This window comes from Marmota flaviventris, chromosome 3 (genome assembly GCF_047511675.1).
Source record: "Marmota flaviventris isolate mMarFla1 chromosome 3, mMarFla1.hap1, whole genome shotgun sequence".
In the NCBI taxonomy this organism is placed as follows: Eukaryota; Metazoa; Chordata; class Mammalia; order Rodentia; family Sciuridae; genus Marmota; species Marmota flaviventris.
The window spans coordinates 83,832,660-83,855,093 of NC_092500.1; the positions used below are offsets into that span (position 1 = coordinate 83,832,660).

The window sequence follows — 22,434 nt, forward strand, 5'->3', positions numbered from 1 at the left end:
TATAAGCTACTTGTACAAACTCAACATCAAAACAACCATATTACAAAATGGGCAAAGGACCTGAATAGACAATACTCCAAAGAATGGAGACTAAGGGCCAATGAACATGTGAAAAAAAAAAAAATTCTCAACATCAGTAATCACTAGATAAATGCAAATCAAAACCAAAAGCAGATGCCACTTTACATCCATTAAGATGGCTATTATCAAAAACAAAACAAAATTACAAGCATTGGTAGGAATGTGGAGAAATTCAAACTCTTGTGCATTGCTGGTGAGAATGTAAAATGGTGTAACAGAAACAGTACAGTGGCTCCTCAAAAAAAAAAAAGAAAAAAGAAATACCAGATAATCCAACAATTCTACTTCTGGGTGTATACACAAAGGAATTAAAAGCAAGGACTCAAACAGATATTTGTATATCCATGTTCATAGCAGCATTACTCATAATAGCCAAAAGGTGGAAACAACCCAGGAGTCTATTCATCCACTGATAAACAAAATGGGGTACACACATACAATGGAATATGACTCAGCCTTAAAAGAAAATTCTTACACATGCTATTACATGGATAAACTTGAAAGCATCATGTCACAAAAGAACAAATACTGTCTAATTCCACACGCAGGGTACTCAGAGTAATAAAATTCATAGACCTAAAATAGAATGGTGGTTGCCAGGTACTAGAAGAAGGGGGTATAGGAGTTTTTGCTTAAAGAGTTCAGAGCTTCAAGTGGTAGCGCGCTCGCCTGGCATGCACAGGGTGCTGGGTTCGATCCTCAGCACCACATAAAAATAAAATAAAGATGTTGTGTCCACCGAAAACTAAAAAATAAATATTAAAAAATTTTCTCTCTCTCTCTAAAAAAAAAAGAAAAAAAAGAGTATACAGAGCTTCAGTTTTGCAAAATGAAAAAGTTCTGGCAGTAGTGGTGATAGCTGCGCTAAATGTGCCCATATTTAATGCTAATAAACTGTACATTTAAAAAGGGTAAAAAATAAAATGCACATCCAGATCCACTAATGTCTTTTCCATTGCCTAAGTCACTGAGTTGTTAAGATGGGAAGGAAACTTGGATCCTGTAATGAAAGTCAGTCTAGGATTAGATGCCAAAAATGCAAACCACACATTTGAGCAACTAATCATGTACTATGTGGTAAAATCAGTTTTACATTGTATGTTTATGATGAGATTTATGATCAAAGCACATGATGAAACATGTTTTACAACTGAATTATTAAAGTACATAGTACACAGTTTAAGTGTTCAATAAGTATTTGTTCATTAAATAGGCAGATCAAAGGCAAATGGCAAGTGTCTCAGTAGTGATTTTTTCAATTCAAAATTCTTAAAAATTGCTAAAAATTAAAATTGTACAAAGTCAAATAAAAAATAAAAAGATAAAAATATCACTCTTTTATATTTACTGTCACCTAATACCCAGTCCCAAATATGAAAAGTAGCCAGTTTGAACAAATTTTTCATATTGCCATATATTATATTATAGACTCAGAGGTTCCTTCTCTGTAACTGCAAAATCTCAAACACCCTGAAAATAGGAAGATTTTTCTAAAATCATTTAGTAGCAAAATCTGAACTCAGTAAAATCTAATCTTGACTGATATTTTTTAAAAATTCCATTTTATGTTATTTAATGACTATTTACATGCTTCACTCCAAAAATGTATTTTTATCTTCTAGTATGGAAAATTTCCAACAGATTAAAAAAAGGAGATGGTATGAGGAAATCTTGTGTACACCCGAACAGCTTCAATACTTATTAACTCTTTCTTAATCTTATTGAATGTGTATATCCACAAGCTCTTATTTCCCTTTTGCCCTTAGGATTATTTTGAAGCATATCCCACTTTTCCACTTAATCCATACCTACCTCTCAAGGCAGAAATACTGATGCAAATGACTGTAGTCTTGCCCATGATACAAGTGTTCTCTGGAGGTATTACACATAACCCTTAAAAAAGGGGAGTGGGTGGGAATTCCCAAACATATTTTTCTTTTTTTTAAATTTAATTAATTTATTTTTATGTGGTGCTGAGGATTGAACCCAGTGCCTCATGTGTGCTTTAGGCAAGTGCTCTGCCAGCCCCAGCTACAGCCCCAGTGCCCAAACACGATTTTTCTAATATCCAAAGAAATTGAGTTCTAAACAATTCTGAGTTCAAAACACGTAGTCCCAAGGGTTTTAAGTGGGCAATTATGAACCTGCATACACACATATCCACATATATACACATATTTTTCCTCATACAAGTTTGTTATTCTACATGCTATTCTTTTTTTTTCTATTCCTGTGCCTTTTGCTATTCAATATACATTTCAGTCTTTCCATATTAGCATAATAGAGCTACCCATCTTTAAACAGTTTCGGAGTATTTACTATATGGATATACCAAGAATTATGAATAATGGTTGTAACAAATATTTAACAAATAGTAAAGCAAAAAAATAGTCTTGCTCATAGGTCTTTATACAAATGTTTAAGAAAATGTGCTCCTGGGGTAGAATTGGTAAGTCTGAGGTTATATATACATTTACATTTTTGATGAATATTGTCTAATTGTCCTCCAAAGTTACTGTATTAATATACATTCACACACCTTATGATGTCTGTTTTCTCATTCTCTCACCAATACTGAGTATCAACTTTCAAATATTTGATAATCTTCTAAGTGAAAAAAGTACCAACCTCATTTAATTTAATATGTGTATATTTAACTGAGATGAGTAATTTTTAAAGTTTCTCAGCCATTTGATTTTTATATTCTCTTCATGTCTGCTAATGTTTTTAAAAATTTAATTTTGATTATTAAAACTTTTTTATACTATGAAGTTTAATATGCAGTTATGTAAAGTTTAATATATACATACATTTTTATAAAAGTTCATATAACAAAGTTAAAGATAAATCAAACTGGAAAATGTTCATTTCATGATAGTTTGATTTTATTAATATATGAAGAGTTTTACAGCATAAAGAGTAGTTATAAAAAGTTTTAATATATAAATTCTTATAAAGTTTACATCTATGTACTAAACTTGATGCACAGTATGACTTATTTCCACTTACTGATTTAAAAAGCCACTTTTACTATACAGTAACTTTCCATATGCAGTTGAGTCTATTTTGGAAAACTAATCTTTTACATTAATCTATTTGTGGGTTATACCAAAATATAGTGATTACAGCTTTAAAACATTTTTTAGTCTCTGACAGGGTTAGTCTCATTTTTTTTTTTTTTTTGTTTTGAAGTTTTCTAGACATTTTAATATAATTAGTGTCATTTGTCAAATTCCAAAAATAAATGCATGATAGCATTTTTGACTGGATTCAGTCTAAGGATACTACATTTTATATCAAATTTTCACAATGAAAAACAGCTATGTCATAAAAGTTATTTGAGTTACCTTTTCTGTATCTTTGTAAATATTAAAGGTAGTGGTTGTTTTATGTAGGTCTGGAAACTTTTCTTTTTTATTTTATTTTGGATGGTGCTGGTCAAACTCAGGACCTTATACATGCCAGGTAAATAGTTTACCACTGAGCTAAACCTCAACCTCAGCCCTGGATACTTCTTGTGAAATCTATAGGGCTGGAGTTGTGGCCCAGTGGTAGAGTGCTTGTCTGGCATGTGTGAGGCCCTGAGTTCAATTGTCAGCACTGCATATAAATAAATCAATTAAATAAAAGATCCATTGACAATTAAGAAATATTTTTTAAAAATTTGTAACAAAATATTTTATTTTTTTAAATATTGTTCTAGTGCTAATCTCTTCCATTATATTAGTAAACTGCCTATTTGCTTATAGAAAAACTGATTTTTGTATATTGGTTTTGTAAATGATAAATTTACTTGTGAAAATATATGCAGCAATAAAACATTACCTTTGTAAATTCAGAACTTCGTTTGCAATGTCTGTTCCGATACTGCCAGCACCAAGTACAGTTCCAGTAGACATTCCAGGCACATGGATGCAAGATTGCTTAGGGGATTCTACGCAACAGCAAAAGAAAAATAATTCAACTGAGACGTTTAAAAAGTATGTAACTTTGATTAATAACTTTCTTTTTTTCCCCCAGTTTTCCAGATCTTTTTCTTTTGTTTTTCATTAATTTTATTTTTTTAAATTACACGACAGTGGAATGCATTACAATTCTTATTACACTTAGCACAATTTTCCATATCATTGTATATAAAGCATGTTCACACCAATTCATGTCTTTATACATGTACTTTTTTTTTGCATTACAATTCTTATTACGCATATATACCACAATTTTTCATATGGTTAATAACTTTCAATTCAAATAATTTTCTAGTTCTCTTTCTCCTACTTTCATCTCCATATGAAGGTCTGAGAAATACTACTTTATTTCTCATATTTCCTAATATTTTTATTACACAAATATATTAGTACAACCCTGTGGTTTAAAACTACCATATTTCACCAATAATCATTACAGATTTTATGCCAATTTTTTTTTTTTTTTGCAAAATAGTGGGTGCCACCATTATGTAAAGTTTAAAAAAATAGAAATTGTGCTGGTATTACTTAGAAATCATTCATTACTAAACTGTTTTTGGTGCAACATTAGGATGCATGGAATCCTTGTGAATATATGCTAATGAGGTGGTGATAATTATGTGGTGAAATATGGTAACAGATAAGCAAAAGCTGCCCTTAATACTTATAATTTCTGCAACAGATGTTTAACAAGCACCACAACAGACAAGGGATGACGCTGGCTGCCAGGGAAGGCTGTTAAAACATTATTCCTGCTCCTGAAGCCAGGGGGAGCCCAACAGGTGCACAACTCATGGAAACACAATGAAGGCAGTAACCGAAGTGTGAACAAAGTGCTGTGGGCATTCTAAAGGGGACATGGTGGCACTCCTGGGAGTTTCCAAGGGGATACCTATTTCCCTGTGAACTTACTCCCAAATTTGGGATGCCGATAAGCCACCCATAGAAGTCTTCTAATTTCACCTTGAAATTTTCCCCTCCCCAAGACAGAAAAAAAAAGTAACTGCATAATACTATTAAGTAATAGTCTTAATGGTCTTAGCAACAAGTCTTCCACCAACTAAAACCTAAACTTACCTTCTGATGATTGAGAGCTGCAGTGAAATAATGATGCTCCTCTGGTCTCACTATGCCCCCTAGAATTTAGAAAAAACAGGTGATTTTTTCCCCCTAAGATAAAGAAAATTGTTAAAACAACTACATTAAGCTCCATGCATTTGATTTGTCAATTCTTGGCCCATTTAATGCTTTATGTACATGTTAATGTACATATTGTTAATATCACCACATCAAGGTATTTGATGTGCTAATTATCAGGGCCATTACCAAATGCCCTATTAAGTATATGGTCTCACAGTAACAAATTCTCAGTTCCTATCCTAGTGATAAGAAGGCAAAGATTACTGAAATGGTGACAGGGAATGTTTGAGATAAATTTTTGGTGCTTTTTTTTTTATATACCAAATATTGCAGATAATAAAATCAATAGTTGGGCATGGTGGTACACGCCTGAAATCCCAGCAGCTCGGGAAGCTGAGGCAAGAGGATTGCAAGTTCAAAGCCAGCCTCAGCAACATAGTAAGACCCTGTCTCAAAATAAAAAATAAAAAGGGTTGGAATGCGGCTCAGTAGTTAAGCCCCCCTGGGTTCAAATCCCTTATACCCAATCAATCAATCAATCAATAGGTCTAATAAAACCTTATAGCATCATAAAAGAGAAACTTGTAGAAAAACAATAAAACTTAGAACAGGGCCATGGGAACATACTGTTGCCAGTCAGGAAAAGTGGGCTCTTCCTTCAGGCTGACACAGCTATAGACAGTGTTGCCTAGCAACACTTGGGCTGGATTTCTACTCACTCACCGGCACGCCCCACTCAGTCACATGTGGCACCCAGACTGAGAGGATGTACATGCAAAATGACATGCAGTTTAAGGACAAGACAAGATCATGAAGGGTAGGAAGGAAATGCCTAGATAAATGCTTTTACCATCATGTATTACACCAAGCAAAAGTACATTACAAAAGAGCAAACTTTTAGTTTAATTGGGGGAACTATTGCCAATGAACAACTCAGAACACAGCGGACCCTCTGCATCCTCAAGTTCTGCATCCATGGATTCTACCAACTGCAGACTGAAAATATTTAGGGGGAAAAATTGCATCAATTTGAAATTAATATGAAGGTCTTAAAAGTAAAGTACTTACAAAACTAGTGTGTTGACAGACACAATATATTCTAGTTCTCTGGTCCAAGGATTAGTGAAACTAAACCACTGGCTTTTTAAAGTTACAAAGGAGCCATCTTTTACTCTGAATTTGTATGAGTCTGTAAATATTTTCTCCTTACTCTGTAGAACTTAACAAGAAAAAACATTATTAAATATTAATCAAATTAAATATTAAATTAAAAATTTAACAAAATTAATCTGTAGCAATTGGAGAAATACAAATGAAAACTAATCTAAGATTTCATCTCACTCCAGTCAGAATGGCAATTATCAAGAATACAAGCAATAATAAGTGTTGGCAAGGATGTGGGGGAAAAGGTACACTCATACGTTGCTGGTGGGACTGTAAATCGGTGCAACCATTTTGGAAAGCAGTATGGAATGGAACCACCATTTGACCCAGCTATCCCACTCCTTGATTTATACCCAAAGGATTTAAAATCAGCATACTAAGTGATATAACTACATCAATGTTTATAGCAGTTCAATTGACAATAGCTAAACTATGGATTCAACCTAGATGCCCTTCAACAGATGAATGGATAAAGAAAATGTGGTACATATATTAGCCTTAAAGAAGAATAAAATTATGGCATTTGTAGATATGGATAGTACAAGAGAATATCATTCTAAATGAAATAAGCCAATCCCCCCAAACCAAAGGCCTAATGTTTTCTCTGATCAGCAGATGCTGATCCATAATGGGGGAGAGGGAGGGAACAATGAAGGGACTTTGGATTATACAGAGGGGAGGGGCAGTGGGGATGGGAAGGATGGTGGAATGAGACAGACATTATTACCCTACATATGTGTATGATTACACTACTAGAGTGACCCTGCACCACATTCAGCTTGAGGAATGAGCAGTCGTGCTCTATTTGTGTACAATGTGTCAAAATGCATTCTACTGTTACGTATAACTAATTAGAACAAATTTAAAAATTTAATAAAATTAGATACAATTAAAAACTAAATAGTAATTAAGAATTAATAAAATAATAGCCAATAAGTATAAGTCACCATAAAAATCAATTTCTTGAAGAATGATTCACATTACTAATTTCACAGGAGGAGAAATTTCAGAGTTGAAGCTGTAATAAAAAAAAAATCACCCCAAAAGTACTCCGCTCAGGGCACAGCGTACCTGCTTTGTGCTTGTCAGTCAGGTTACTATGGTCATCTTGATGGAAATATTCATAACAAGAAGTTCCCAAAAGTTCCTGAGGCAAATATCCTAAAATGGCTGTTGCCCTGGTTTTAAGATTGAAAACAAACTTCAGAATTGGTGAGTGCACTCCCTCCCAGAACATGGGAGGCCCAGCTGTGGTCAGAATAGCGGGGCTGTGGCCTTGGGGATGAGTGACTATTAGGCTGCCCTTGGTGGCTCTAGCCAGGACTAGGGATGCACACCAGAACAGTCACACGGACACAGCCCTCCACCCAACCCCAGGAGCGCCCTTACTACTCCCCATCAAAACTGTGGCCACTAGCCAGGCCCAGTCTCCGCATTACTGGTTAACAAATATTTTCCCAATTTATATTTTTGTTTGAACAAATTTACTGACACATCCGTACCCTTGTCTCACCTAAACTTTATTCCCTGCTCTGAAGCCTTAAAAAAAAAAAACCAGCAGTACTACTAAACTACAGCTTTCATAGCCTCAAACACCCCATCGAATGCCACATCTTTATATCATGTAAATGTTTACCTTTGGTCTACGTACACAAATTTTCCATTCATTGCAAACCGTGTTATGAATTCAGTTGGTTTCACTTTAATTTCTCCACTGTTCTGTGGGACAATATACGGATGCAATCTTCCAATGGCAACGAGGCAGGTAAAATGACTGTTGTCTTTCTTGTTGTCCCTCTCCTCTTCCATTCCAACCATATCTGGAGGCCAGCTTCTCAGGTAACCAGTGCAGTGGATGGTACAGAATTTTCTATGATCTAATTAAACATTTTTAGAAAAGGACATTTGCATAATTATAAACTCTAAAACTTCTTACATTGGCATTTACAGTAATTATAATGGCTGTGAAATGGTCTTTAAATATGCTACAGTGAAAGGGGAAGGGAATCGCATCAAAAAGAAACCATCAAGGACAACCCCTAGGGGGCTCCCCTCTCACCCCTGCAAGAGTTCTGTTTCTATTCCACACACCTGAATAATAAATCCTACTCCTTTCATTCTTAAAAAAAAAAAAAAAAAAATGCCAGGAACAGTGGCACATGCCTGTAATCCCAGCAGCTAGAGAGGCTGAGGCAGGAAGACCGCAAGTTCAAAGCCAACCTCAGCAATGGCAAGGCACTAAAGCAACTCAGGGAGACCCTGTCTCTAAATAAAATACAAAATAGTGCTGGGGATGTGGCTCAGTGGGTCAAGTGCCCCTGAGTTCAGTCCTTGGTACCCCCCCCCCCAAAAATATTTGATTAATGATTTTATTAATAGGGGTTTTTCCCCCCTAGGAACTAAATTAAATTACGTCAGAAAAGTAACTGATTGCTTTAATTTAGGATTAAGTAGGCCTATACTTTATATATTCCAAGTCAGTTTTGTTTTTGTGGTACTAGGGGTCTGATCCAGAGCTTTGGCTATACCCAGTCCAGGGCTCTATTACTAAGTTACATCCCTAGACCTTTTCATTTTATTTTGAGCAAAGTTTTGCTAAGTTGCTGAAACTGACCTTAAATTTGAGTTCTTCCTGCCTCAGCCTCCAGTAGTTGGGACTATAGGCATGTGCCAATGCTCCCAGTTTCCCAGGGTTTTAAATTATAATAATTATATCTTAGAAAAAGTTAAATTTCATGTCTTTTAGCTTGTTAATTTTGGGGGTATATTATAGTTTATATTCATAAGCTTAAAAAGAACATTTAAATCATTATGCATACATTCTTAAATTTCCTATGTTAGCACTTATAATAATAATATACATGGTATATTATAGAAATATTTTAGGGAATATTTGGATAAATGTAATAAAAGGTAAAGATAAAATCTGCCTAAAAAAATCACTTTTCAGAAAAATCCCAAGCAATGAACTCATAGGGAACAGCCTGTCAAACAGGTCTACTAGAATAAAAAACTGGAAATATCCCATATGCTCAAATATCAGGAAATGCCTAAGAAAACAATGAAATACAACACAGGCCTAAAAGATGGGCAGTATACAGTTCATAGCAGTCCTCCAAAAAGGGGATTTAGGAGGTAAAAAGTAGAGGGAGAGAAAGGAAAAGTCTTTTAAACAACTTGTTTGTGATCAGATTTAGGAAAATCCAGAACAAGCTTTGTTTTACATTGGCATTATTTGGAAAGACTGTTATCATAATAAATCTTAAAAAGAAAAAAAAAATTTAAGTGGAAGACCATATGGGTTATCTTAAAAAGAGCAAGGTGATAACTGCAAACATGTCTAGAAGACATGTGCCATCCTGTTTTAAGTGCTTTAAATGTATAACTTATTCCATCCTCAGAGTCCTGGGTGAGGTTCTAATATTACCCTCATTGTCTTGGGAACCAGGGTTATTGCCAAAATTGCAGCAGGTACAGGGTGCAGCTGAGGTTTACATCCAAACAGGCTGGTCCAGAGCCCGGATCCTGAGCTACTCATGCCATGCTATTTGTTTGACAGTGAATGCTCTATTATGGGAGGTTCTCAGACAGGAGGTGAAGGGCACAGGTACAAAAGGGTGTTCCCAGTCAGAGGGAACAGCCAGAGCAAACAGATGAGACAGTAATCAGATGTGGCTAATGCAGAGGCTGCATGGGTAACAGCTGGAGAATAAAGCAGGGAACACCCTTGAGGTCTTGTAAACCATACACAAGACCTTGCATTCAACACCCAATAGACATCATCTTCTCCACAGTCCATGGATGCCTTAAATAACAAAACTCATGTTCCCTTCCAACCTTAGACCTGGTCTTTATCACTTCTTCCCTATCCTGATTCATGCCACCACAATTAACCCAGGCAGTTAAATGAGAAACCTAGAACTATTCCATGCTCTTTCCTTTACATCACCCTAATGTCCAACATAACTCAAAGGAATTATAATAGGGATAATCATATATACAATGTTTTCATTCATATTAACAAAACTAGGTGGTAGTCAAAAATAATAAGCCTTGCTGGGTGCAGTGCAGTGATGAACACCTCTAATTTTAGCTACTTGGAGGCTTAGGTAGGAGGAGTGTTAAGTTGGAGGCCAGCCTCAGCAACTTAGTGAGACCCTGTCTAAAAATAAAAAGGACTGGGGATATAGCTTGTTGGTAAAGCACCCCTGGGTTCAATCTCCAGTACCAAAACAAACAAACAAAACCCAGACTGGCTGAATAAAACAATATAAAATATTGTTTTTATTTTGTTTTAAACAAACAATATTTTATGCTGCCTATAGTAGGCTTTCTATACCAATAAAGAAAGAGACAAAGTGAAAATGATATTCCAAGCAAATGGAATCTTAAAGCAAGTAGGAATAGCTACCCTTACACCTGGCAAACTAGACTAAGACAAAAACTAACAAGAGTCCATGAAGGTCGCTAATGATCAAGGGATTGATTCACCAAGAAGACAAATGTAAATCCATACATACCTAATGTGCGAGCACCAGATTTTATAAAACAAACACTATTAGACCTAAAGGGGGTGAGAGGCGCCAATACAATCATACTAGGGGATTTTAGTACCCACTCTCATTGACAGACAGATTCATCCACACAGAAGTCAACAAAGAAACTAAATGATCTATGAAATGAACTTTTACAGAAAATTCCATCCAACAGCTGCAGAATACATATTTTTTTCATCAATACATGTTATTTTCTCTAGAACAGACCATATGTTAGGTCACAAAACAAGTGTGACCAAGGGCCAGGGACAAGAAATACCTTTCCAAGGTATTCATTCTCTCCTTGTTCTCTTTCATTTTTCCTTCTCTTCCTTCTGAGCCACAAATACTAGCTATTGTTTGAGTGCCCCCTGGGAGCCAAGCACTAATGAGCCACATGAAAGAGAACTGCACTCCTAGTCTTCATCAGCTCAGTTCAGGCTGCCATAACAAAACACCACACACAGGCCCAAACAAGCAATTTTCTTACAATGCTAGAGGCTAGACATCTAAGATCAAGGAACTGGCAGGCTTGGTTTCTCCTGAGGCCTCTCTCCTTGGCTTACAGATGGCCTTTCTCTGTGTGGACGAACAACCCTAGTGTCTCCTAGTCTTCCTCTCAGGACACCAGTCCTATTGGGCAAAGGCTGTACCATTAAGCCCTTGTTTAACCCCATCACCTCTTTAACGCCTCTGGCTATAAATACAGTCACAGGGAGGTTAGAACTTCAACATACAAATTTGGGGAAAACATAAATTCAGTCCATAACATTCACTTTCTGTAAATTAAGAGGAACTTGCCTAAGGGTGCACAGTTCTTAAGTGGCAGACCTGACACTAAAACCCTAGGGAATTCAGAGCCCAGGCACTTCCGACTGTGCCCTAAGGCTACCCACCAGCATTTCTGTTGTGAGGTAGAACCCACAACGAGAACCTGGAGCATCTTTGATTCTAAATAGAGGTAAGAATAGTATTTTCATGGGGCTGAGGGAGAGCTCAGTGGTAGAGTGCTTGTCTAGCATACTTGAGGCCCTGGGTTCTATCCCCAGCACCAAAAAAACCAACAACAACAAAAAGGTTTTCATGAGGATTAATTCACTTAGCATAGTATCTGGCATAGGGTAAATGCTTATTGAGTGGTTATGAGTGGTTATCATTTTAGGCGGTTGTCAAAAACAATTCAGACCAAAATTTGTAAGTTAAATCTGTAGCTCCATACAAAAAGCCTCCTAAAGGATAAGAAAACAAATCTCAAGTTGAAATTTGAATTAAAAAATCCTATATAGCTTAGTATATTCTTAGGCAAAAAAAAAGTTATAAGATATTTTGCAGTTCCTAAAATTCCCTCACAAAGTTAAACAAATGAGTTTTTAACCAACTCATAAAGCATCTGCAAGATGAATGTAGAAAAGAATTGCAAGACAAATATTTACCAAAGAACCACAATGTCACGAGAATTAAAACCACATCTTGAATATTTTAAGAAACTTTTGCTGAAATTAATCAAAAAAGGCTATTGTGCCATTAACATTTGTGTATGTGTATGTGTGTGTGTGTGTGTGTGTGTTTAACTTCTTTTAAAAAAGATCTTTTATATTTTAAAAAGGAACAGTGGAGTGCCATAACAAAATTTTCATTTCCATCTCTGGTCATCTCCTTTAATAGCTCCCAAACTATAATTTCTTTTTTTTATTTTTTAAAAATATTTTTATATGTATGGATCTTTATTTTATTCATTTATATATATGTGGTGATGAAAATCGAACCCAATGTCTCACACATGTTAGGCAAGCGCTCTACCACTGAGCCACAACCCTAGCCCCCAAACTACAATTTCAATAGCACTATTAAAATCTTGGTCAATGAAGAAAATATGTAATTACCTGATATATTTGAAAGATACAATGAACCAATCTAAATAATCATGGTTAAAAAACAATCTTATGGGCTGGGGTTGTGGCTCAGCGGTAGAGTGCTTGCCTCACATGCATGAGGCACTGGTTTAATCCTCAGCACCACATAAAAATAAAATACAGATACTGTGTCCAACTAAAACTAAAAAAATAAATATTAAAAAAAATCTTATTTTCTTAGGTGTTTTTGGTCTTGAAGCCCTGACTATCCATTTTACTTTTTTCTGTATGGAAAGTATTTAGGACATTAAAATTTGCATCTATGCTACAAATCACTTGACATTTCAAAAGGATCATACCTTTCTTCTTTAAGTTGGGTAAACATCCGTGTTCTTCTTTGACAGAGATTTTACAGCTCTTTATTCGGCAGAAGAAAGATCGTCTGGAGCCAGAATACACACGTGTCCTTCCAGCGTGACAATTACTGTGAACAGGCAAACCAGCTTTGGCAGAAGGGGGCAAGAGAAGAGGTGGAAAGGAATATTTTCAAATACTTTTAAAATTTACCTCCTGATGTTTTCTGATCACCTACAGTGTTTTAACAAATTGAGAAAATAAATGATTATTTAAAGCAACATTATGATTATACAATAAATCCTGAACTGAACATACCAAAAAGTGTGGTTGTCAAGCAATCACATTGGACAATTCAAAACACTTGCAGTTTTTCTCCCCCATCATGGGGTGGATAATAAACTTATATGAAATAAAAAATTGAATTAAAAAAATAAAGAAAAACTTCACTACAACCACTGTCAGTGGCATAGAATTTTTATATCATATTGGCACTCAGCATTTTCAGAGACTAAGTATTTTCACAGAATATAAAGAATTAGTCTACTTCCTGAGACCAGTTAGTATAACAACAAGGTCTTTCATACTGAGAAGAACTAACTCAGGTATTGTCTCTCAGCATATACCTAAGTAATGAAAACTCCAACAATTGTTTTTACCCCAAACAATATCTTCTTAGAAAAATTCATTTGCTTATAAAAAAATAATGACTATGAATCAGTCATATGTTTCCCAAAGCACCTTCATTTGAATTGATCGCTATACTTATTTTCAGGTGTCTGTGTAAGTCTAGGAATTCTCTATATAGCTATGTATTTTTCACCCTCTAGAGCTGGTGAACATAAAGTTCACTAATTCTCTTCTTGATAAAACCTTAATTAGCTGGTTTAAAAAAACTGTACAGCTGTACTTTCAGGTAACAATTATATTTATAGAAAATGGTAAATAAGTGAGTACTTACTTTTGGCATCTATTAGCTTCTCTCTTAGTGAAGTATCAGAAGAAGAAAGTTGTTCCTTTACTTTGGCAACATCTTTTGGATGTAAGAAGTCAAATAAGCTTCGTCCCGTCAAACTAGCCTATTCATAAGGCAGAGGTGCATTTAAAAATCAGTGCCACATTTTTTTTACATTTCCTCACACAGACATATGATAAATATTCCCTATTAAAGGCTGATTTTCTTAAGCTCAAAGATATATATCCACTACATGGTGAGACATTGACTAAGTCAGTGTTAGAAGCATGGTGATACTTGTAGACAGAAAAAAATACATGCACTCAGAACTATTCTTGGATAATCACAAACCATATACAAATGCCTAATTCCCAATATTCAGTTAAATCTTGTTACTGTTTTTAACACCCCCCAATTTACATAGTATGTATAAATCACTATAATTTACTTTGAGCTTTTTTATCCTTGATAAAAGCAAAAAGATTACATTATAGAATATGTAAATCACAGAATATCCAATTTTAGAGTATAAGATCACTATACTCTAAACAAACATAATACTAAAAAAAAAAAAAAACAAAAAACAAAACAAAAAAAAACCCACCCCAGAAAACCTCTTACTCCCCTGTCTGACTACAATGATCATACCTCTTCTGAACTCCTGAATTACCCAGGTAGACATTCCTGTAGCAGGTGGAACAGATGGACCAGCTGACACAAGAAGACAGAGAGACTAGAAAACTAGCAACCTGACTTATGTACTAGGGTGTCATGTGTTTGGCTGATATAAGTGTATGTCCATAACTCTATACTTTGGAGAAAGTCAGGTTTCTGAATCTGAAAAGCCAACTAGATCCTGTTATCTATCACAGGGATCCCAACATCTTCCCGAGTAGCCAGTGAGCCACTTAAAAGGGCTCTGATGTGAAAAAGTCAGTGCCCAGTGGAACTTAAATCCGTGCCACTGATTTGGAACTTAAATGCTACCCTGTATCATCAGTTATCTTAGCTTGGTGTGTGTGTATGGTGATCTCCAACTCCAATTAAAAAGGAGTCATCAGGTCTTGTACCACTCCTGTGTCCCCAGCTGTCACAGCTGCATGATTAACTGGTTCTCAATCCTTCTGCATAAAGGCTTATAATACATCTTTTCTAATATTTAACCCATTACCTATAAATGCCTCATATCCTCCCAACCTTGAAAACAGAGAGGAAATAATGGGAGTTACTCAAGATCAAAGCTGTGGTCTACCTGATTTCTAGTTTATTCACTCTGTCTGATTAGTTTCACTACTGTAGTTTTTGAGTAGCTAGTTGAAATTAAACAGTGCTCAGGAATGAGGTAAGCCAGTTTCACAAAAGATGTGCCTTGGATTTGTTGCCAGAGCTGAAATCAAGAGCTATTATGCAATGTATATAACTTAATAATGAGCAATAATGCTGTCTCTTGACATACAGAAGGGTGACTAACACTTTTCAGACACTCCAGTTTGGTATCTTTTTTAGTCACTGCACCCTGAGAGACAGGTATAATTATTATTTCCCATATTTACATAGAAGGAGGCTGGGGTTCAGGAAAATTAGCCTGCTAAAAGTCAAGAAAAGAACACAGATGTCAGTAATAAAAACCTACCCTCTTTCCAAGTACCTTCTTCTAATTTAGCGAAACCTAATCCCACATCCCATGGATTAGTTGTTTAGAAATAGCTTCAGAAATATGTATTTGTTCAAAAAATTAAACATTGGAAAACATCCTTAGTTTTGGATACCTGATCATAATTAAGTACTTTGGAGACTGACTTAGAAACGAAGAGAATTTTTCCTCTTTCACATCCAACCACAAACAGGAAGCCTTCTGCAGTCTAGGATTTAAAAAAAACAAAACAATAAAGTGTAAAATATCTTATGTCTTACATTAGTTCAGATGTTAAGGAAAATATGTGGCAATAAAATCAAGAGTGCTTACCGAGATGGTAAAAATCAATTTTAAGAATTTAAAAAAATATATTTCTTTTAGTTTTCAATAGAGCTTTATTTTATTTATTTATATGCAGTGCTGAGAATCAAACCCAGGGCCTCACATGTGCTAGGCAAGCACTCTATCACTGAGCCCAGCCCCAGCCCAAGAAAATTTATTAGGATGTAAAGATTGATAGATGATCAAACTGAATCCTAGCTTATGTTTTGACATGGAAGCTTTAGCTGTGGAACGTTCAGTTCAGATATTTCCTAATATAAAAATTACCTTGACCAAATTCTACTCTCCTACATACAGGAACTCTAGTCATCAAAAAAAAAAAAAAAAAAAAAAACCCAAAACAAAAACCCACCCATAGTGAGGATGGAGGGTGTGCTGAGGTGAGGGCATTGCGCAGGTCAGGAAAGGTTGGACATGCGTCACTGGACACCTTCACGACACTTTCACATACATTCTGAATAATGCGACCACTCATTCAAAAACAGACTAAAAATTCTAACATATCCTCATCTCCCATGATATCTACCCGACAAATTCCCCTGTGATGCAGCCAATAGGGAAATGGAGATGAACAAACACAGAACAGGAGTCTGGCACTCCTACTTGGCATTCCTTGAACTTATTTTTACCAGTTGGAAACGAGTGAGGTGAATTAGGCACAAATATTCGGGGGAAGGGGATGGGATCCACAATTATAGGTATGAAGTTATGACTGAAAAAAAATACAAAGATTTGTGAGAAAGCTTCCCAGAAATACATTTCCCTATGTTTAAAAATTATTATTTTGTTATCTGCAAAAATTCCTATTTATTCATGTTAGGAATACTCTATTTACATTTCATGGTTTAAATAAAAGAAAAACTTTCTAAAAAACAAACAAGAACAACAAAATCTAAGGGCTGGGGATAGTAGAGCACTTGCCCAGCATGTACGAGGCTCTGGGTCCAATCTCCAGCACTGAAAGCAAAAATAAAAAACCTTAAAGAAAAAATGAAGAAAATCATGAAAACATATATGAAGACTGTTTAATAAGAGTACAGCTTGAAGCTCATGTCATAGCAGATGACCAAGACACTTATCATCTGTCCAGGATAAGCCAGTCACATGTCACATCTTCCATGGCAAACCTCCAAACGGTGACTCTGAATCCTCATACATATGGAAGAATGAGGACAGAAATGCATAGACCAACAACCCATTCTGCAAGCTGTGACTGTTAGTGATCAGAGAACAAGATCCTGAGGAACAGGACACTAGTTGGAAAGCTCCAAAAAGGTGACAAGAGTGGGGACAGACACTACACTATGGGACACGAAAACCATCAGGCTGTGTAAGGAGTTCACGTTACAGACAGGCGACAGGGCCCATCCTTCATGTCTCCTTCACTAATAAGGCACATCAATTTCTGTCTTCTATTTCTATATTAGAAGAAATGTGGTAGAACACACATTCTGTATTCTGTGTGTTTGAACAGAAGCAAAGAAAATCTGCCTCCCACTCAGAAATGAAGGGACAAATACAACTTAGACATGTATCCCTTCACTTACCTTAAGGATTAGGTGCCTGAGTTCATTATCCTGAATAAATGAAGGTCTATAGTGATCTCCTAAATAAGAATTTGTCATGCCTAAAAATAAACAGACCAAAAAATTATTGAAAATAGAGTGGAGAGGGAAATGAGGTAAGTTCTCAGTGAGCCCTAGCAAGGCTGCTGGTGCTACTGAGGAGGATGGCGGGGGAGCATTTTCTCTTCTGTAAGCTTTCTCTTCTTCCATTATTACTAGATTAAAAACCTTGTGTTGGGGTTGTAAATCCTTGGGACTACTCATTCCTTTGTATTCAAATTCACAAATAATAAAAGCTTTAAAAAAGCATTATAAAATGCATGTGCAACAATATTCAAGAATACAGAAGAGTTAATTTGATTCTTAAGCTTATTAAAACTCACCATAAGAACTCCCCTGGATGGGGAAAGCCTGGAAATGTAAACAAATTTTATGGATTTGTAGTATTTTCAACTAAAAAAACTCCTTCAAAGATTACATGGAGACTTTAATAATATGCAAAAACTATGTAAAATACAAATGAAATAATTCATTTTGAACCCCTAACTCAGAGATCATTATATTGAAATTAAAGCCTCTAAAGCAAATGAAACATTGGAAACAAAGAGAAGGAATTCGTCAGACCAAAACCTGGGTAAACGTTTGACCAGAGACCAGCAAGAACCCAAACTACCTGTGTTGAGAGCATCCAACCCCGACATGTGATAGCCCTTTGTGGCCACAAGGGGGCGCAGAGGCTGAGCCACATTACCAAAGTGCAAGATCCCCAGGGCAATTGTGATGCAGAAGCAAATCCACTTTCCCCAACTCCCTTTGAAAGAGTTAGGTGGGGATAACACCCCAAGACATTTTAACCACAAATTGACCCTTGAATAGACCTGCAGCCCACACTCACTGATAACCTAAATGACAGGGGACAGAAAACCAAAAGCACTTCATGGTGAGTGGGTTACATTTTCCCAGACTAGTAGAATCCCGAAAAGCCCAGCATAAGCAAAGGAAAATCTCCTCTGTCCAAAAGAACAAGCATCTTAGGCCTCAAAGAATTCCCCTGAATGATTTCTCCTTTGTTATTATGACACAGCACCTGGTGGACTGTAGCAGGAGGGAGTTGAGAAAGAACTGAAAGACACTCAGACAGGGTTCAGGGCCAGGGTACAGCAGTGGAGAAATTCTGAACACAGGGGGGACATTTCTAGATCTGGCTTGAAGCAAGATTGGCAGAGCACATACAGCAGAAGCAAGTTAGGGAAAACCTGTCAGTGAAAATCACGAAAATGAGCGTCCTGACCACACTGGGGAGGAAGCACATGCTGAAGAGAAAGGAGGGCAGAGCAGGTAGGGCTGAGGCTACAGCAGGTTAGCCAACATCACAGATGCTGAGATATTAGATAGAGCCACGAGCTCTAACACACCTGCTTTCAGAATTCTAACAGCAAAAACGACAAGGCAGCATGACTGCTTCACTTTCCCACAATGTTGGTTATGGGTGGCAGAGCTCAAAGGGACCCCAAATGACAATTACCAACATTCTTACTACCACCTTCCCCGTTAGAAAACTACGCTAGCAATTCATATGCATTAATTTTTTTACTTTTTCAAAAATATTTTTTAGTTAGTTATTGGTGGACTTTTATTTATTTAATTAATTTATTTATGTATATGTTTGGTGCTGAGAATCGAACCCCAAGCCTCACACATACCAGGCAAGCACTCTACTACTGAGCCACAACCTCAGCCCCTAATTCTTTACTCTTTAAAAACAACCCCAAAGGCAGATGCATCATCCCCATTCTAGACACATGGACATTGAGTGTTAGAATGTCAAATGGCTTGTGTAAATCACAGTTATGAAATTCAAGGAGTCTGGATTAGGAAGTTTGCCACCAGGGCCTACACACATGAACCACTCCACTCTGCCACCACTGGCAAACAGACTGCAGACACAGGATGCTCACAGGCTCTCTGAAAGCACATGCTGCAGAGCTGGGCCTCTTCAGACGTGGTCTGCAGACCACAGGCATCAGCAAACCACAGGGAGATGAGGTCAGAATTTAAGAATAAGCAGTTATGACAGTTTTACAGAAGTGCTAACATTTTCATGTCATCTAAGCCCTTGATTATTTTTCCAGTTATCAACTGTATTCTACAATAGGTGGGGAGTAGCAGCAGGTTACACTGTTCCCCCACCCATTTAGTTTGAAAAGCACTACTGAAGAGTGTAGTGGGAAAAAAATTATTTCAACAATGGTCTGTCTTTAAAGTAATTATGGTATGGACCAAGATACATGGTTCACGTGCAGCCCTTGAAAACCCAGCTTCTACACTTCCGCAGAGCAAGCCTGGTATACTCTACCAAGTGTACAGGATGCAGATCCGATGGCCTATGTCATCTCATGCAAGGGGGAGCAGCACTGACTGAAGGACCTGGTGAGGCTGTGTGGATGAGCACCTGACCACTCACTTCAGCTCAGAAGGACTGAAGGCAAAAATTGACACTCTGCTGCAAGGAATCCCCCATGGATTTAGAGAGTGCCTCCTCCCCACCAAGCTCCCATGGCGTCTCACTACACTCAGACCTCTGCTGGGACATTTACCACAGCAGGTTTTAATGATTTTGCCATCAGTCTGTCCCCCTTGTCTGGCCATGAACCCCTAGCGGGCAGAACCTTGACTCATTCATTTTTAAACCCTAGCACAGAGCAGGCATGTAGTTCAATTCGTTGGCTGATCCCTAGCTTAGGTTCTCCTTTCTCAGGACTAACGTGAAAATACATGGGTAATTTCAAGGTTGCAATCAGATGACCTCAGTTGAGCCTGCAAATTTTCATTGCTACAAGATTCAAGGGAAATGCTGCATACACTTTTTGCAAGTCCACTTGTGGGCGAAAGAGAACTTTACTGCACAATAGACTATTATGAAAGTAAGATCTCCAATCACACTCCCAAAAGGAAGCCTCGGGAGTAATACTGCTCTCCTCTAAGTTGCTTCAACTGGACCTGGCAAAGTCTCTGAAGGAAGCCCATGTAATTTCCTTTTCCCTGAAAAAGATGGCTTGCAGTGTAGGACAGAGATCTAGACTAAGCCCCTTGGTCAACCTTTGTTCATTCCTTTTTTATACATTTTGAGCCAAATTTTGCCATCATCTTTTAGATCTTTACAAATCTTCAGAGTTTCCTCTGTGGTCTTCAGCTTGCTACTCTGCCAGGTCTTGTCTTCTCAACCCAAGTTTGTATCAAAAATATTACAATATCTAAAACTCAATTTTCTACTTCCATTACCCAGCCCCTCAAATTAGACTGGAGTTATTCCCAAACCAGGTATGGTCTCTGCTATAATGTAGACACATATGCACTTATTATGCTTCAATTTAAAAGTTAGGCTGAACTTGGGGGACTGCTAGTGTCAGACACAAGAACACACACACCAAAAGGCAAGAGCAAAGGACTTGGTACGTGGGAGGATACCTGAGACTGGTAAGGTGTGATGTATTTTAAAGTATCACTGACAAATCTGAATGACGTTTTAAGAGAAATTGAATTCAAGGAGATTGTTTTCAAATAGAAACCTCCCAATGCCTTTATACTGTAATAATTAATACTGCTCCTCAGAACTTCTTAAGTATTGAGAGATATGAAGGGCAAGTAATATCCTCTTCATATTGCACACAGAAAAGCAAGCAGAATATAAAGACTCTGAGTTCACACTGTAAGCTTGAGATAAAGCTTTCATCAGAACCAAGTTTTTTGACTTTCAATATAATATTCTCACCACATACAGACTGAGGACAGACAATGCCTGTAAAGGGGGAAGACACATGGGAATAGAATCTCAATAGCCAGTAACAAAACCAACCAACCAGAGACGCCAATCAGAGAAGACACCAGAAGCTTCTGGGGGAAGCTCCTCTCAAACTCACCTTTTACAGACTTCAGGTGCTGGACAGCCATTCTTAAAACTGTGAGTTTGTCCAGTTTACGGGCCACAGGATTGCACTGAGGGATCATGGCAGACAGTTCTTCAATCAAGTTGTTCATTTTATCTCTTCTCCGCTTTTCGGTTTGGCTATGAGCTTCTCTAAGAGGGAGAGAGAACCTTCTTTATATTACCATTCAGCAGACGCAGAGGCACCCCAGAGGCACTCCCTGGAGCACCATGAGCCAAGCGAGCTCCGGTGCTCTTCTGCCCAATTCTGGACCTGCAGGTGCCATTTAGGGAAAAGGAAAGAGCTGTGGGAACAGGAAAAACACTCACAAAATCCCTGTTTCTCTGGCTGGGGATGTAGCTCAGTGGTAGAGCACTTTCCTAGCATGCTCAAGGCCCTGGGTTCCATCCCCAGAGCAGCCCCTCTGTTACTGCCTTCCTTTAGGTTCTTTGCATGGCCCCCAAAGCCTTTTAGAGTTCCTTTTCCCAGTGTTTTCCTCTTCTAGCCCATTACACACATCTTCCAGAAATCACCTTCCTAATTCTCTAAGCCCATTTGCAGTGCCCCAGAAGAAGAGCCAAGCTCCCTGATTCCACTTTGAGATTCTTCACAACCTGGTTCATGTTCCATCTTTGCACATCTTTTCCTGACAGCTCCAAACATCATGTGGCAGCAATGCCCAAAACACTTGTCACAATGTCACACACCTCTTCCACGCCTCACTCTTCACCAGGCTTGGAATGTCTTTTCCTTGCCTAAAAAAAATCCTATTTTATTTTCAAAACCAAATTCACTCATTCTTCTGGAAAGCTTTCTCTGACGACTCCCTGACCAATCATTCCCCTTTCTTGTCCACCTCAGTACCTTAAATACCACCATCACATTTCATCCCATCTTAAACACCATCAGTTGTAAAAT

The 22,434-nt window shown here is 37.2% G+C and overlaps 1 protein-coding gene across 3 annotated transcripts in view; it reads right to left on the reverse strand.

Annotated features, from left to right (window-relative positions):
- Positions 1-22,434, reverse strand: part of Bmal2 (basic helix-loop-helix ARNT like 2) — a 117,861-nt gene that overhangs the window by 59,526 nt on the left and 35,901 nt on the right. For all 3 annotated transcript variants that reach the window (XM_071610038.1, XM_027934108.2, XM_027934107.2), the window contains 10 exons: positions 21,511-21,668; positions 17,573-17,652; positions 15,817-15,909; positions 14,054-14,171; positions 13,098-13,241; positions 7,987-8,227; positions 7,422-7,528; positions 6,255-6,405; positions 5,124-5,182; positions 3,907-4,015 (listed from right to left, as the gene is read on the reverse strand). In XM_071610038.1, coding sequence (XP_071466139.1) covers positions 3,907-4,015; positions 5,124-5,182; positions 6,255-6,405; positions 7,422-7,528; positions 7,987-8,227; positions 13,098-13,241; positions 14,054-14,171; positions 15,817-15,909; positions 17,573-17,652; positions 21,511-21,668 — 1,260 coding nt within the window. The remainder of the gene's footprint in view (positions 1-3,906; positions 4,016-5,123; positions 5,183-6,254; positions 6,406-7,421; positions 7,529-7,986; positions 8,228-13,097; positions 13,242-14,053; positions 14,172-15,816; positions 15,910-17,572; positions 17,653-21,510; positions 21,669-22,434) is intronic.